A 14,846-nucleotide genomic window follows, 5' to 3' on the forward strand; every position below is an offset into this window, starting at 1 on the left:
GTTCTATGTTTACCTTTTGGAGGAACCACCAAATTGTTTTCCAAAGTGGCTGCACCATTTTATGTTCCCAATATCCAAAGGTTCCAATTTCTCCATCTTCACCAACTTATTTTCCATTTTGTCTATGTGTGTGATTTTTATTTTATAGTCATCACTAATGTGTGTAAAGTGTTATTTCATTGTGGGTTTGATTTGCATTGCCCTTATGACAAAGGATGTTGATGTGCTTCTTGGCTGTTTGTATATATTCTTTGGAAAAATATCTATTTAATTCCTTTGCCCATCTTTTTAATTGAGCTGTTTGTCTTTCTGTTGTTGAGTCTAAGAGTTCTTTATATATCTTGGATATTTAACCGTATCAGATACATGATTTGCAAATGTTTTCTCCCATTCGGTAGGTGGTCTTTTCATTTTCTTGATAATATCCTCTAACGTACAAATTTTTTTTTAATTTGAAGAACTCCAATTTATCTATTTTTTTCTTTTGTTGCTCATACTTTTGGTGTCATGTCTAAGAATCCATTGCTAAATCCAGGGTCATGAAGATTTACCTCTATGTCTTCTTGGAAAAGTTTTATGCTTCTAGCTCTTATATTTAGGTCATTGATCCACTTTAATTTTTTTTTCTTATATGATATTAGGTAGGGGTCCAACATCAGTCTTTTGTATGTGGATATCCAATTGTGCCAGCACCATTTGTTGAAGAGACTATTCATTCCCCACTGCATGGTCTTGACACCCTTTTGAAAGTCAATTGGCCATAGATATATTGGTTTATTTCTGCACTCTTAATTCTATTCCATTGGTCTATATGTCTCTGCTTGTGCCAGTATCACACTGTTTTAATTACTGTAGCTTTACTTGTGGTATGTTTTGAAATTGGGAAGTATCAGTCCCCCAAATGCAAGGAGTTAACAAAACTCAAGGTTAAGGGCACAATTCTCCACAAGACTGCCCTCCCTCTGGCCAGCTGCCTACAAATTCTGGGGTTTTCACTACCACCTGAGGGTCAATATTTTGCTAGAATGTGTCGTAAAACTCAGGATAGTGCTATATTTAGGGGACCAAGACGGTCAGGAACCCTGAGAAACACATGAGTAATTTTGGAGAGAAAATAACACAAAAATGTTGAGACTTATGGAGGGACCCTGACTAGGTGGCTTCATGCTTTGATGATGCTTTAATATGCAAGGACTATGTGGGTTTTTTGTTCGTTTGCTAGCTTGCTTTTTAACCTTGGTGGTGTCTGGCAACTTACACTGGGTCATGTCGTGACATTTTCAGTTTTATATTTGTGCTCTTACTGAAGGGACTGTACATGGAGAATAGGGAGATTGGCCTGAAATTTTTAATAAGCAAGAACTGTGTAGAATTTTGAGCTTGATGGGTTACAGCAACTAAATGCAGCTGGGATTATTTTCCGCTAACCCTGGCCTTCAGAAAATGCTAGCACAGGGCGAGGGTGGGGTTACTGTGCAGGCTGCAGCTACTGGCACTTGAACTAGGCAATGAACGTCACCTGATACTGCAGGCAAGCCTGAGATTGGGATTAGATCATTTTAGGCATTGAAAGGGAGAACAACAGTTGCTGTTTTTCTGTGTTTTGCAACTAAATCTGCAGGTCAGGACTTTATAGTTTAGTGGTAGCTGGGTTCTACGCATGCTACAGTGAGGTTCTATCATTAAATTGATAGTACCATGCCTAGATAGGAAGCATTAGGTCCCATGTCTCAAATTCTATTCTCCACTATGTTATTTTAAACTACACTCTGGGCCAAAAAGGAACTGTGGATGAGCTAACATTAGATTTGTGTGGCTTGTCCACAAGCTTTTAAAGTAAACTCCACCAATTCAGGTTGACTCTAAGTTTATTTATCACATAAATGTTGACCATGGTTCTAATTGTCAGAAACCCAAACTATGGCTTCACCTATAGAAAAGTAGTAGATTTGTTATAAAAAGAATGCTTTGTCTTCTTCAGTTAAGTAGTGAAACAACTCAAAGAAAGTATTACAAATCTAGGAATCAGATTTGTTAAAGGAATCAAGAAGAAAGTAAAGTGGTTTTAAAATATGCTTCAATCTTACAATCAGAACAAAGAAATGTGTGCATGAAAACAAATAAGATGGCTTATTTAGCTCAAGGAGGAAAGAGATTTCCTTAGAATAAATGTAAACGTCTGATCTGAGAACACACGTTCGACAGATAATGAAAAACAAAAACTAAGATCGTGAAGGCCAGGTATGAGGGTACAGGAGGTACATCCAAGTCTAAGTACTCTTAAAGAAGTTATTATAAGAGGGGGGTATATTTTAATTGTTGCAAAATCAGAAATAAGAAATGGGGCCCCAGTGAAACCTAACAGAGAAATCTCATAGGTAAGATCTCAGAGAGCAAATCTTCTCTGGAGAGCAATTCCCCAGAGAAGGCAGAATCTTGAATATTGTGAAGAGGTGTCACAGATAAATTAATAGCAAGAGAAACTGGAGAATCTCTTATGAGGATGGAACAGTTATACAAAGAGTGCACATAAAATCTGAACAAACTGGAGAGGGGAATACTAAGAAGATTAATATAAAGTACTCCAAAAAAAAAGTATTTGGTGAACTCCAAAAATTTATGGGCCTAAGATTAAGATTAAGAAAAGGTGGGCTTCCCTGGTGGCGCAGTGGTTGAGAGTCCGCCTGCCGATGCAGGGGACACGGGTTCGTGCCCCGGTCCGGGAAGATCCCACATGCCGCGGAGTGGCTGGGCCCGTGAGCCATGGCCGCTGAGCCTGCGCGTCCGGAGCCTGTGCTCCGCAACGGGAGAGGCCACAACAGTGAGAGGCCCGCGTACCGCAAAAAAAAAAAAAAAGATTAAGTAAAGGTAAAGGCAAGATGAATTACATTACACTAGATCCAGGCAGAACAAGAATAAATCAAGGAGTCCAGATCTAAATTAGATGTTGGACTGTGGGAAAATACATTCTGAGTAGGATTATTTAACTCAGGGAGGTGAAAATGGATATGACTGGTTTGAACAAAGGATGCTATTGACAAACTTGGAACTTATTGACTTCATATCTCTCACTATGAGAGATCCTGCAAGGAAAAAAATAGCTAGAGAAATATGGTAGAAAAACACAAGTATGGACCAGAAAGCAAAGGGAAGGTAAAAGAAAAGAAAAACCTCAACTGCTGCAAACTATGCAGCCCCAAGTCTGTTACAGGAGGGAATTTCTCTGAAAGGAACAGGAGTTCAGTAGAGGCAAACCCTGGAGGCAAATCCTAAATACTGAAGAAAAAGATGACAGAAACGTTAACTCAAGAGCAGGAGCATTCAAAAACTGAGGAAAGACCATGTCTTCAAGAGGAAATGGCAGTAGTGTTGGCCGCCACTGGGCGCCTAAGAACATGAGCCTCAGAAACATAAACAGCTCCTTCAATTCAGAGATCCACTGAAAGTTATTCTCTAGTTGGAACTGATGCGGAGATGAGGGGGAAGCTGTGCCCATCAAGCAGGTTTCTTAGGCCAGACCCAGGATTGAAATTAATGCTCCCAAGGCAAGGTGGACACTATGCCACTAGATAGGGCCAGTGCTTGGTTCAGCATGGGGTCCGGAAACACAGGACTCAGAGGGAAAGAAACATTAAGATGTTTGGAATACTTTACAAAGGCAAATAACGGTAGTTATTTTCATAAGTCAAACAAGTCTTTATGACTGGGGCTACCACCAATGTAAATTTCTAAATATTGCAAGAGTGCAACACTCTCAGTACCCTCTGAGAATAATAATAAAAGCAATAATGATGATAATGTTATATAACACTTACCAAATGTCCGGCACTTGTTCTAAGGACTTTACACAGACTTCACTTAATCTTTACAACAATCTATTAATGTAAGTATTGTAATCCCTATTTTACAGATTAGGAAACTCTCAGAGAAACGAATAACCTGTCCAAGGTCATACAATAAGTGGCATAACTGGAATTTGAGCTCTGGCTCCAAAATCAAAGCACTTAATCAACACTTCATGAAGCCTCTTTGAGAGAGGAGACAGTGTATATTGGTCAATTTTTCTTGTAAGATATTATAAATACATGATGCTATAATTAATGCCTTGATGGGAGATTGCTTCCCACTGAGTTATGTCACAGGTCATAGACTCTGCTCAACAGTATAAACTGTCTGGCATCTTGGAAAGTCTGACATGAAGAATGCTTTCTCTTCTTTGCCTTCCTTCACTTAGTCTCTGCTATGGTCTTTGGCAACAAGCACATGGGTCTGGATCATGCCAAACAGGAAACATCATTTTGCTTGGAATGGCCACATGAGAAACTGGGGATTGGATTCTATTCTGAATGTGCTGGGTGTGGGGCTGATGTGATCATCTTTTGGTTCAGTCGGAAGTAGGAAACATGAGAAAGTTGGTGTAGACCCAATTCAACTTCTGAGCCCTGAAGGATGACACCCACTGCAGGAGCCCAGACAGTAGCTGTTATAGGAATTCCAGCTCAGACCAGGCATCCAGAAGCCATCTGGCTGATACTGGAAAGAATAAAATAGGAAGGACTTCAATTTCTTTGAGTTTTAATTTGAGAAGTTTGAAATTTTATTGGATTTTAACTCACAAAGATAAGATTATTTGATTATGAAATTCACTTTGTGGACTTAAAACTTTTGGACTTTAACTTCTTTGAAATTTTATTCTTCAAATTTGATTTCTTTACAAAAAATTGATAATGGGCAAGAGAACATACAAATTCAGGGTATGTTATTAGAATTTTGTGATTGAAATATGTTAATCGCGTCAGTTGATCTCATTGTAGACTCTCTGAAGAACTTGTTTAAGAATATACAGCTAGGGGCCTCCCTGGTGGCGTAGTGGTTAAGAATCCACCTGCCAATGCAGGGGACACGGGTTCGAGCCCTGGTCTGGGAAGATCCCACATGCCACGGAGCAACTAAGCCTGTGTGCTACAACTACTGAGCCCACGAGCCACAACTACTGAGCCTGCACTCTAGAGCCCGTGAGCCACAACTACTGAAGCCCACACGTCTAGAGCCTGTGCTCTGCAACAAGAGAAGCCACCACAATGAGAAGCCCGCGCACAGCAACAAAGACCCAACGCAGCCAAAAATAAATTAATTAATTTTAAAAAAAGAATATATAGCTATTTTGGACAGCTAATTTGAGGTAGAAAATGTAATAGAAAATGAATGTTTAGTGTTCCATAGCATGGCTTTGGATCCAATTTAATTAATGTACTATTCTAACTCATTTCAGAATCTTCTAGGGTAAATTTCATACTACCCACCATGACCTAGAAGTTTCCACAAAGGAGCGGGGTTTGGTTATTGGAATAGCAGCATCATAAAGGTCCTAAGAGACTGAGTATCTCCTTCCACAAGAGGGAGAGTGCCTCCCCTGGTTCACCATAATGTAATAATTAAGCTAAAGAAGTTAAGATAACAAAAAGTTGGGGAATGTTTGGGGGAATAAGAGTGTTATTAAACAACTTCATCAAACTCTGATACTATCTACATGTGTTCTGCCATTACTATGTCCTTCTGTAACACCAGGTAGCTCATATATGATTAGTAAATAGGGGAAGGATGTCAGTAAGATATAGAAGTTTGGTTGGTGAATGTGTGTTTTTTCCTAGGCAAATGAGGCCAACAGAGTAGGAGCAGAATTCTATTCTTTAGCAGGGAAGATAAAACACGTTAGCCTGGCTGTTGTACCGGGGCTCCCTCCCCAGAAAGGTGCACCCTATGCCTTGCATTACTCTTTGTGGGAGTTTTGCTTCCTCCTGTGCCTTCTTTAAAGAAGCCCCACTGGCTCAAACCTCCAGCTGACTTTCGTTTGCATTATCACACATTCTATTGTTTTAGTGCAGCTTTAATATCTTCTGAAGCAGCACTCTGAGATGCCTACCTGGGCTATTTATATTATCTCCTAAGTTAATAATTATTATTTTAGTTAGTATCCTCGTTTTAAAAGTGCATGGACTTTGGTCTTCCTCAAACCCATTTTTCTCACAGCACTGTTATTTTTGAGGGTGTAATTTTGCAGAATGCATTTTTCACACTTATTTTATGCTCTAGCAGAAATGCTGTACCAGCATGTTGACCATATATAGGAATATGGCATCTTTACACAGTGGGTAGTTCTCTTATACTCTCAAAAGAATAGACAAACATAGGAGCCACAACTAAAGAACTTTTCCACATGTAACAATATAGATTTCCTTGTTAAAATCTTCTATGGTTTAGAAATTTAAAAACACAAGTGATTTGTAAATCCTAGGTGTTTTAAAAGGTTTTACTAGACTTGATAAAGTAAAAAAAGTGGTTTAATGTCATGTCAAATGTACTCATTTCTCACAGCACAGGAGGAACAATTGAAAGTATATCTAATCCCAAAAAAGAAGCAACAGATAGGAGAAAATCTTCTATTTTGTACATCTGTTACTTTTAGTTCTTGGTACAATTATGCTTCTAATTTGTGCTTAAAAATAATAGATAATTGCTGTGATATTAATATTAAACATTATTAAATGACTTTTTCTGATCTGATACAGAGCAAGTAATCAAAAAGAAGTCATATATCAAATCAGAATGTTAGCATTTATTTAAAGTAAAAGATAACTTTCATATAATACTTGATCTTTCCCAAGTTAAAGTTCAGAAGACTATCAGACATAAAAGTTTAGGGATCTCAATCATTTGATGCACAAAATTATACTAACAAACAAAGAAAAAAGAAATGCAGAAACCTAATGTTAAGTGACTAGGGTGCTGCACACTGGAAGTTCCTCCAACAGGATTAGCTTCTTTAAGTATTTTAAGTCCAGTGAGCTTGTTATGCTTCCCCATGTTAGTAGTTGCATAGGCTAATTTCAGCTGGCATAAGCTTCTATAAGTATGCAAAAACACAGGGCAAGGCATGCATTAAAATGCGATAATAGCACACTTCTGGGAAACGTGAAGCATGAGGCATGAATCTGAATGCCTCTGGCATCCATGAAGTCTCACACCTCAGAGTCAGAACTTTTCTGTTTTGATAAGTAATTCTATTATACCACATTTGGGAAGGGAAAAAAAAATCAACTTTCTAAATTTAATCTTTCATCTTAACCAGGGTTCCTTAGAGTTTCAACTCTAGCAATTTAGTCAAATATAATTTTTTAATTCCAGGTGAGATGGAAATCATTCAAAGCTAGACAGGGTCATAAGAAAATGCATTATTTATTTATTTTATTAATGCAAGTTTAAGAGCGATTATATAATATTGTTTATCATACAGAAAATTTAAGCCTATGTGATGGGGGAGGGGACAAAAATGTAAGAAGTAAGAAATCAACTTAATAATGTTACTCTCCCCACTCCCACATAAAAGACCATGAGGAAGGATTCTCTGTGTTACCTATGTCTTAGAGGTAAATAACTAATGCTTCTAGATAGTGCGTAAGTGTCTACAAGTGCTTTAAAATCTTCAGATGAAAACTCCTAATAAAATGAAAAATAATACTCATATCTAATACAAACATTAAAAATAAAGAAAAATAGATTTGGTTTCTAAATACACACACACATATATGATACTTAGTAAAAAAAATTTTAAGCATTATAAACAGTAAGTATCAAAATATCAGTGGTCACTCAATAGGATTAATTAAGGATGATAAAGCCAGGAAAGTTTGCTTTTATACAATACAAGCAAGAATATTGGAAACAAATGGGAGTATCCAGTAGAGCTATATCCCCAAATCACTTACAGTTGTCTGTATCTAGCCTTGCAGTTAAGTATGCTACTTAAGATTTTGGCCCTCTTCAGGTATATGAAGTTAAGGTTTAAATGAAGTGATAGGACCATACAGTAGCACATTTAATAGTGTTAACTGTGGCACTATTAAAGTAATATTAATTACTACTAAAGAAATAAAAAGTAAATTTTTTAAATAGTAAAAAGTAAAGTAATAGTAGTAATTACTACTGACAGTAATTTAATGATGTGAAATCATGTATTTTTGCTTTCAAAGACTGGCAAGTCAGTGCCTTTAGAAATATAGAGGGAGGTCTCTTATTTTGACAAAGACATACAATAAAATTGTTTTAAAGCACATTTCATGACTTTTGAAAAACCTCTAGAAGTTAACCAAAACATTAAAAAAACTGAGCACGAAGTAGCACAATTTCTTGTCTTTCTCTTTTGAAAGCTGTATACCATGGAAATTGTAAATATGAAAATATATCAATTACTTTTGTTTATTAAGTTATGGCTTGCTAAGGTTAAAATACCCATCATTTTTTAAAAAATCTAAGCTTGTGCTGTGCTTAGATGACTGTTTGTGACCCCCAAAAATTCATATGTTGAAATCTAATCCCTAAAGGGATAGTATTTGGAAGGGATTAGGTCAAGAGGGTGGAGCCCTCATGAATGGAATTAGTGTCCTTATATAAAAGACCTCAGAGAGTGCCCTTGTTCCTTCCACTATCTAAGGACACAGTGAGAAGACAGCCATCTATCAATCAGAAAAGGGCCCCCAACAGACAAAGAATCTACCAGTGCCTTGATCTTGTACTTCTCAGCCTCCATAACTGTGAGAAATAAATGCTTAATGTTTAAGCCACTTGATCTATGGTGTTTTTGTTATAGTAGCCCAAATGGGCTAAAACATGATGAAATAAAAGATTCCCCAAACCTTAATACTCTTTCATGATTTCCCTTCATATAAGAATGACATAATTAAACTGGTTTTTATATCTTTTCCTTTTAAATGTATAAAGTAAAAACAAAATTATGTAAATGCCTTTTGAAATAGTATCACATAGTTTACAAAATCTTTGCCACTTACCTTTTGAAATATCTTTAATTTTCCTGCCATATAAATCATAAAGATATCTGGCTGGTGAATTTAGGTTCATTTTCATTGTGCAAATATCTAAAACCTACACAGAAAAAAAAATACCTTATAAATAATTTATCACAGTTAGCTCTAATGAAATTGAATACACATTTAAAGTCCTTTCTCTACTATATGGGTATTTAAAATTATATTATAAAATAAAATTTGATGATTTATCAAATGTTTCTAATATATGAAATGGAAAAAGGCAGTTAAAATGGTTAGATTGCAATTGTACTTCGAGCACACACAAAAATATTAATAAAAAGAGAAAGGAGATATAAGGAATATTAAAAAGTAGTTATACATTATTTAATAAATGGTACAACTCTGGGAGATTTTTATATTATTCCTGCTATTTTCTATATTTTTCATTTATTTTACAATGGGGAGGATATTATGTTTTAGATTAGGTTTTAAGGTACCTTCCTTAGCTTTTAAAGTCTTTCCAAGTATCTGAAAATAAACTATAAATATCACAGTCTGATCACAGTTCACCTTGATAACTTATGTTCTTTGGATGCTAAAAATTGGAATTAATAAACCACATTTCAAGGTTTTGCATGAGCCTGAGTTTGAAGAGCTTCACTTTTAATGGTTTCTAATATGCTAAAGCCCTTCTCTTAATATTTCAATTTCTCAACCTGTTCTTTTTTTAAATTAGTTTGATTGGAGTATAGTTGCTTTACAATGTTGTATTGGTTTCTTGCTATACAGCAAAGTGAATCATTCATACACACATGCATATTCACTCTTTTTTGGACTTTCTTCCCATTTAGGTCACCACAGAGCACTAAGCAGAGTTCCCTGTGCTATACAGTAGGTTCTCATTAATTACCTATTTTATACACAGTAGTATATATATGTCAGTCCCAATCTCCCAATTCATCCCACTCCTCCCTTCCCCGCTTGGTAACCGTAAGTTTGTCCTCTACATCTGTGACTCTATTTCTGCTTTGCAAATAAGTTCATCTCTACCATTTTTCTAGATTCCACATATAAGAGATATTATATATTTGTTTTTCTCTGACTTCATTCTGTATGACAGTCTCTAGGTCCATCTCTGCAAATGGCACTATTTCATTCTCAACCTGTTCTTGATATAGCCCTCATAAACGTGTAACCGTCATCTTTCTAACATCAGGGAAGACTTAAACATGCATCAGAGAAAGTTCTACTCACAAGATGAGAAAAATTAAAGTAACAGAGGGGAGTTGGGAAGTATCAGGAACCTGAGGGCAGGCTGTTATCAGGCTTTTGGAAGTGACTCCTAAAACATGAAACTTGCCACTTTCATTTAAAAGTCCATAATATATTCCAAATCCAAACTGAACGTACTTTGTCTTCCATTCTTACTGTTCATAGCTGTAATATATTGCTTTTACATAACCAGGAACTGCTGAAGGACAATGTTCATTATATGATTACATAGTTTAAAAAATTTTCTGATTACTGATATCACCCTGCCTCCATTTCTGCTCACTTTTATCCCTATTTTAAAACTGGAGCCTGTAATCCTAGCTGTACCCCAATCAACCCGTTTTTCTTTGTGACAACAGACATATTTAAACAGCTTCATGTATATGTAGAGGCAAAATTGTCCTTTCCTTTCAGTCTGGAGAACAACTTCCAAACGTTGTGACTCAGTTGGTTTATCATCCTAATTGCTATATCAAGTGATGTGTTGCATTTAAAAGGCAAATATTTAACTGATTCATTTAATCTGACAAATTGACCTTTACTGGATTATATCATAGGTTCTCAGCCTTTATTCCACCCTTGAACATGACCAATAATTTTCCCACATGCCACATACTCCCAAGGGCATTTACAGGATTGTGTGTGTTTCTTGTACTCTAGCTGCAATCCAGAGCTTTGGGCAATTTTTAGAAAGTATGTATTGCTGCTGTTTTTCTCAAAACCAAGAAGACTATTCATGATTAAAGATAAAGTTATAGGGGCTTCCCTGCTGGTGCAGTGGTTGGGAGTCCGCCTGCCGATGCAGGGGACACGGGTTCATACCCCGGTCCGGGAAGATCCCACATGCCACGGAGCGGCTGGGCCCGTGAGCCATGGCCACTGAGCCTGCGCGTCCGGAGCCTATGCTCCGCAACGGGAGAGGCCACAACAGCGAGAGGCCCGCGTATTGCCAAAAAAAAAAAAAAGATAAAGTTATAGGAATAATCTTGAACCATCTAATTTAGGAGGGAAATATTCACAGTAGCCTTAACTAGCTTTACCTAGTTAAAAAACAAGGTACTTGCAATGTACTTCATAAGTGACTGTAAGCACTGTCGTGGAGCAAATCCACTGACCTCCAATCTGCCTACTTGAAGTATGTCAGTGCAGGAGGACCAATGTCATGTGTCCTCATAAGTCAGACACAGTGCTTCCTAACTTAGAATGGCCCTCTGATATCACTGTTCCTACCTCTCTCTAGCCAGCTTGCCCATGGCTGGTACTGGTCCTTGCTACCCAAACAAATAAGGTAATAACTCTGGCAACTCTCTAAACCTTATTCTTCCTGCCTTCCCTCCTAACCTCCTGGGTTAATTTCTTTAATGACTACTACACACAAGTTAACCTAGGTCTCCCATCTAATGGACTCAAACTTTTATTAAAGATGCTCAGAAAACAATATTCAAAATATAAGAGAGGAGGTATTAGGAGAAGAAACTGCAGTTTGGTCTGTGACTTGAGACAGAAAGGATAGTGGAACATACAGACTGACACTGGCAGGGGATCTACACATTTTTAGTAATTAACACAGTCTCTGACTAGAAAAATTCTTCTATTCATCACTTTCTTCCATGTGACTCTGTGCCCAAAGATTATCTTTTACCATCACCAATGACAAAAATACTCAAAGGAGTTAACTCAGTATGCATTCTTCCTTAGCCAATCACCTCTGAATACTACTAAGAATCTACAGTTGGTCCCATAGACCCTAAAGAGATGCAACCCCCTCCTCAGGATCACCACTTTCTTCATCTTTCCATTTTGTATGTTTAGCTCTCAATTTCTTAAGATTACAAATCTATTATTTAAAAGTGCAACGAATCCCTTTAGTACAAATTATATCCCCTAGTTACTAGTGAAGCTTCAAATACCTAAACATCCTCCAAAGTTATAATTTACCAGTTAAACTAAATAAAATATGAGCTATTAAAAGATAGTCCCATTTACTTCAACTAAAATTTCTGATTTTTAAAATTATCTCAAATATTGCTGCCTTTGAGTTTTAAAAGAATTAACCAAGTAAAATCACACGGCTTTTCAACTCAAAGGTTCTGCTTTTCATCGCTAAAACATCAGTAAAAATGTTTGTGCAAGCCAAGTTTTAAGAGTCAAATGAGTTTAAAAACTGGCATTAGAAAATCAGCTATATTAGAAATTAATAATGCATCACCAACACTGTCATTCTCTCCTACTTTCAGGATGAAAGATCCTTGCAGTGTTTAAGTAATGCCAACCTTCAGTAATTGTTTTCTCACAGTAAATTATCAGTGCTATGAATTAGTATCAATATAAATTTCTGTCAAAAGCCCTGAAATGAAGCCTCTACTTGTAAGGTCATTCTTAAAATTCACAATTGAAAAATATTCAACAATGCCAACTTGCTATAATATTAAGGTTAATTAAAATACCATTTCCACTAATCTGTACCCGTTAAGCTTGTTAAAATATTTCTTTTGTTGTTGTTGTTGTTAATTTCTTATAGCTTAGGTTGTAGAGAACTCTTCTGACACTGAAATCTAAAAACCATCATGCTATACAACAAGACTCCTCTTGACGAGCACCCGGGAAGAGATTTTCCGCAAACTCTTTTTAGCTCAGTTCATTTGTTTATAGTTTTGGGAGTCACCTCCACGCCCACACACATCTGGTGCAGTTTGCAGCTTCCGGAATGGCCACCATAGAGGTGGCGTGGTTCCACAGTCTGCAGCCTCTGAGTTTGGTTTGGCACTACCCAAACGTCCAGGTGAGAGAGTATGCTTAGTGCAACATAACCCCAGGCCGAGTGAGCTGAGTCTACAAGCCACCAGATCAAACAACATCATCTTCCTTAAACACAGAGAACCTTGATATCTTTTAACATATTTTTATGAGTCAAGCCCAGAAATGTAAGCCCAGATTTAGACCTCCCTACACAATCTCTTCAAAGGATCCTCTAAAGCAGGGGTCAGCAAACTACACACACCATGGGCCAAATTCTGGCCACAGCCAGTTTCTGTATGGCTTGTGGGCTAATAATGGTTTGTATGTTTTTAATTGTTAAAAAAATGATCAAAAGAAGAATAATATTTTGTCACACTTTTACAGTATATGAAATTCATATTTCAATGTCCATAAATAAAGTTTTCTTGGAAAACAGTCACACTGTTCATTTATACATTTTCTATGGCTGCTTTTATGCTATGCAACAGAGTTGAGTGGTTGCAACAGAGACTTTATGGTCTATAAGATGAAGAATATTTACTGTCTGCCCCTTTACAGAAAAAGTATTCCTACTCTCAGTCTACTGCATCATCATTCACTTAAGGTTCTATATTTTCTTGTTCTTTATATATTATCCTCAACTTCTTCATCCATTTCTAAAACCTTTGCATTGTGCACTCCCCCCACACACACCAATCAACAAAATCGACTAGACCCTTAAACTCTTCTAAAAGAAAACGAGCTTTCCCCTGAGTTCACTCATTTGCTCAGAGCCGTCCAAGCGTGCTGGGAATTTAGTCTCTCGTATCACACAATCTCAAATTTGGGAAATGGTGTTACTTACAATGTTATCTCAAGATAATTTCTCCCCAACCCTCTTATCGAACAAACAAAACTAACAAACCCTGGCCCCCTGAACATCCTGACCTTCAAGTGCACCATCTCTCCTCAGTCTACTCATTCTTCCTCATTCATGGATAACCTTTGCCACAAGTCCTAACCCTGGGTGACCCTTACTGTTTACTCTCTGTGTGCACACCAAGAAGCCTGGTGCTCCTGGAGAAAGTCACACAAATGAACACATCCTTATCACTATTACTCACAGTCACCAACCTCCATGGTCCCTCAATACTGCCCAGTCACTTTTATTTCATATCTTTGGTCAAATCTCTCCTTTCCTTGCCACAATAAATATTTCAAACTATATCTGCTGTGTTTTTCTCCACCCAGCCTCCCCTCCCCTACTTCCCTTCTTTTTTTTTTTCTTTTTTTTTTTTTGCGGTACGCGGGCCTCTCACTGTTGTGGCCTCTCCCGTTGCGGAGCACAGGCTCCGGACGCACAGGCTCAGCTGCCATGGCTCACGGGCCCAGCCGCTCCGAGGCATGTGGGATCCTCCCGGACCGGGGCACGAACCCGTGTCCCCTGCATCGGCAGGCGGACTCTTAACCACTGCGCCACCAGGGAAGCCCCCTACTTCCCTTCTTGTTGTCAACAGATGGAATGACCTACATGAGAGAGAAAACTGAAGCTTCATCTTCCTGCTACCAAAGCTACAAGCCTACCTACTTCTACACCCATCCTCTCCTTTACCCTCTAGTTGTATTACAGGAGTCCCTGCTCCTATCTAAGGCCAATACTACACCTATGCTTTCAGTTATGTTTGCTGTCAGGTTTTAAGCCATGATATTTACCCATCATTTCTTGTATATTTAACTACTCCTTCCCAACTAGATTTTTCCCACTGACACACATGATCAAGTCTTTCCTATCTTAAAAATTAAATCCTCCCATACTTACATCTCCCTCTAACCATTCTTATGCACAGCTAAATATCTTTATCATTTCTCTGTTTCCATTTCCCTTCTTCCCACTCATTCTCAGGCCACTCCAGTCTGGCTTTCGGTATCATTTGACTGAAATAATTCTCACAAAGATTACCAATGGAAAAAACAGAATCTAACAACAACAAAAAAGATTGGAGAGGGGGAAGATGGCGGAAGAGTAAGACG

At 37.6% G+C, this 14,846-nt stretch overlaps 1 protein-coding gene across 1 annotated transcript in view; it reads right to left on the minus strand.

Annotated features, from left to right (window-relative positions):
* DCDC1 (doublecortin domain containing 1) overlaps positions 1-14,846 on the minus strand; it is a gene marked incomplete at both ends in the record, with an annotated part of 430,017 nt that overhangs the window by 353,604 nt on the left and 61,567 nt on the right. The window contains one exon of the mRNA XM_082844001.1: positions 8,847-8,940. Coding sequence (XP_082700127.1) covers positions 8,847-8,940 — 94 coding nt within the window. The remainder of the gene's footprint in view (positions 1-8,846; positions 8,941-14,846) is intronic.

This window comes from Leucopleurus acutus (genome assembly GCF_964270905.1).
Source record: "Leucopleurus acutus genome assembly, chromosome: 8".
NCBI classification, from domain to species: Eukaryota; Metazoa; Chordata; class Mammalia; order Artiodactyla; family Delphinidae; genus Leucopleurus; species Leucopleurus acutus.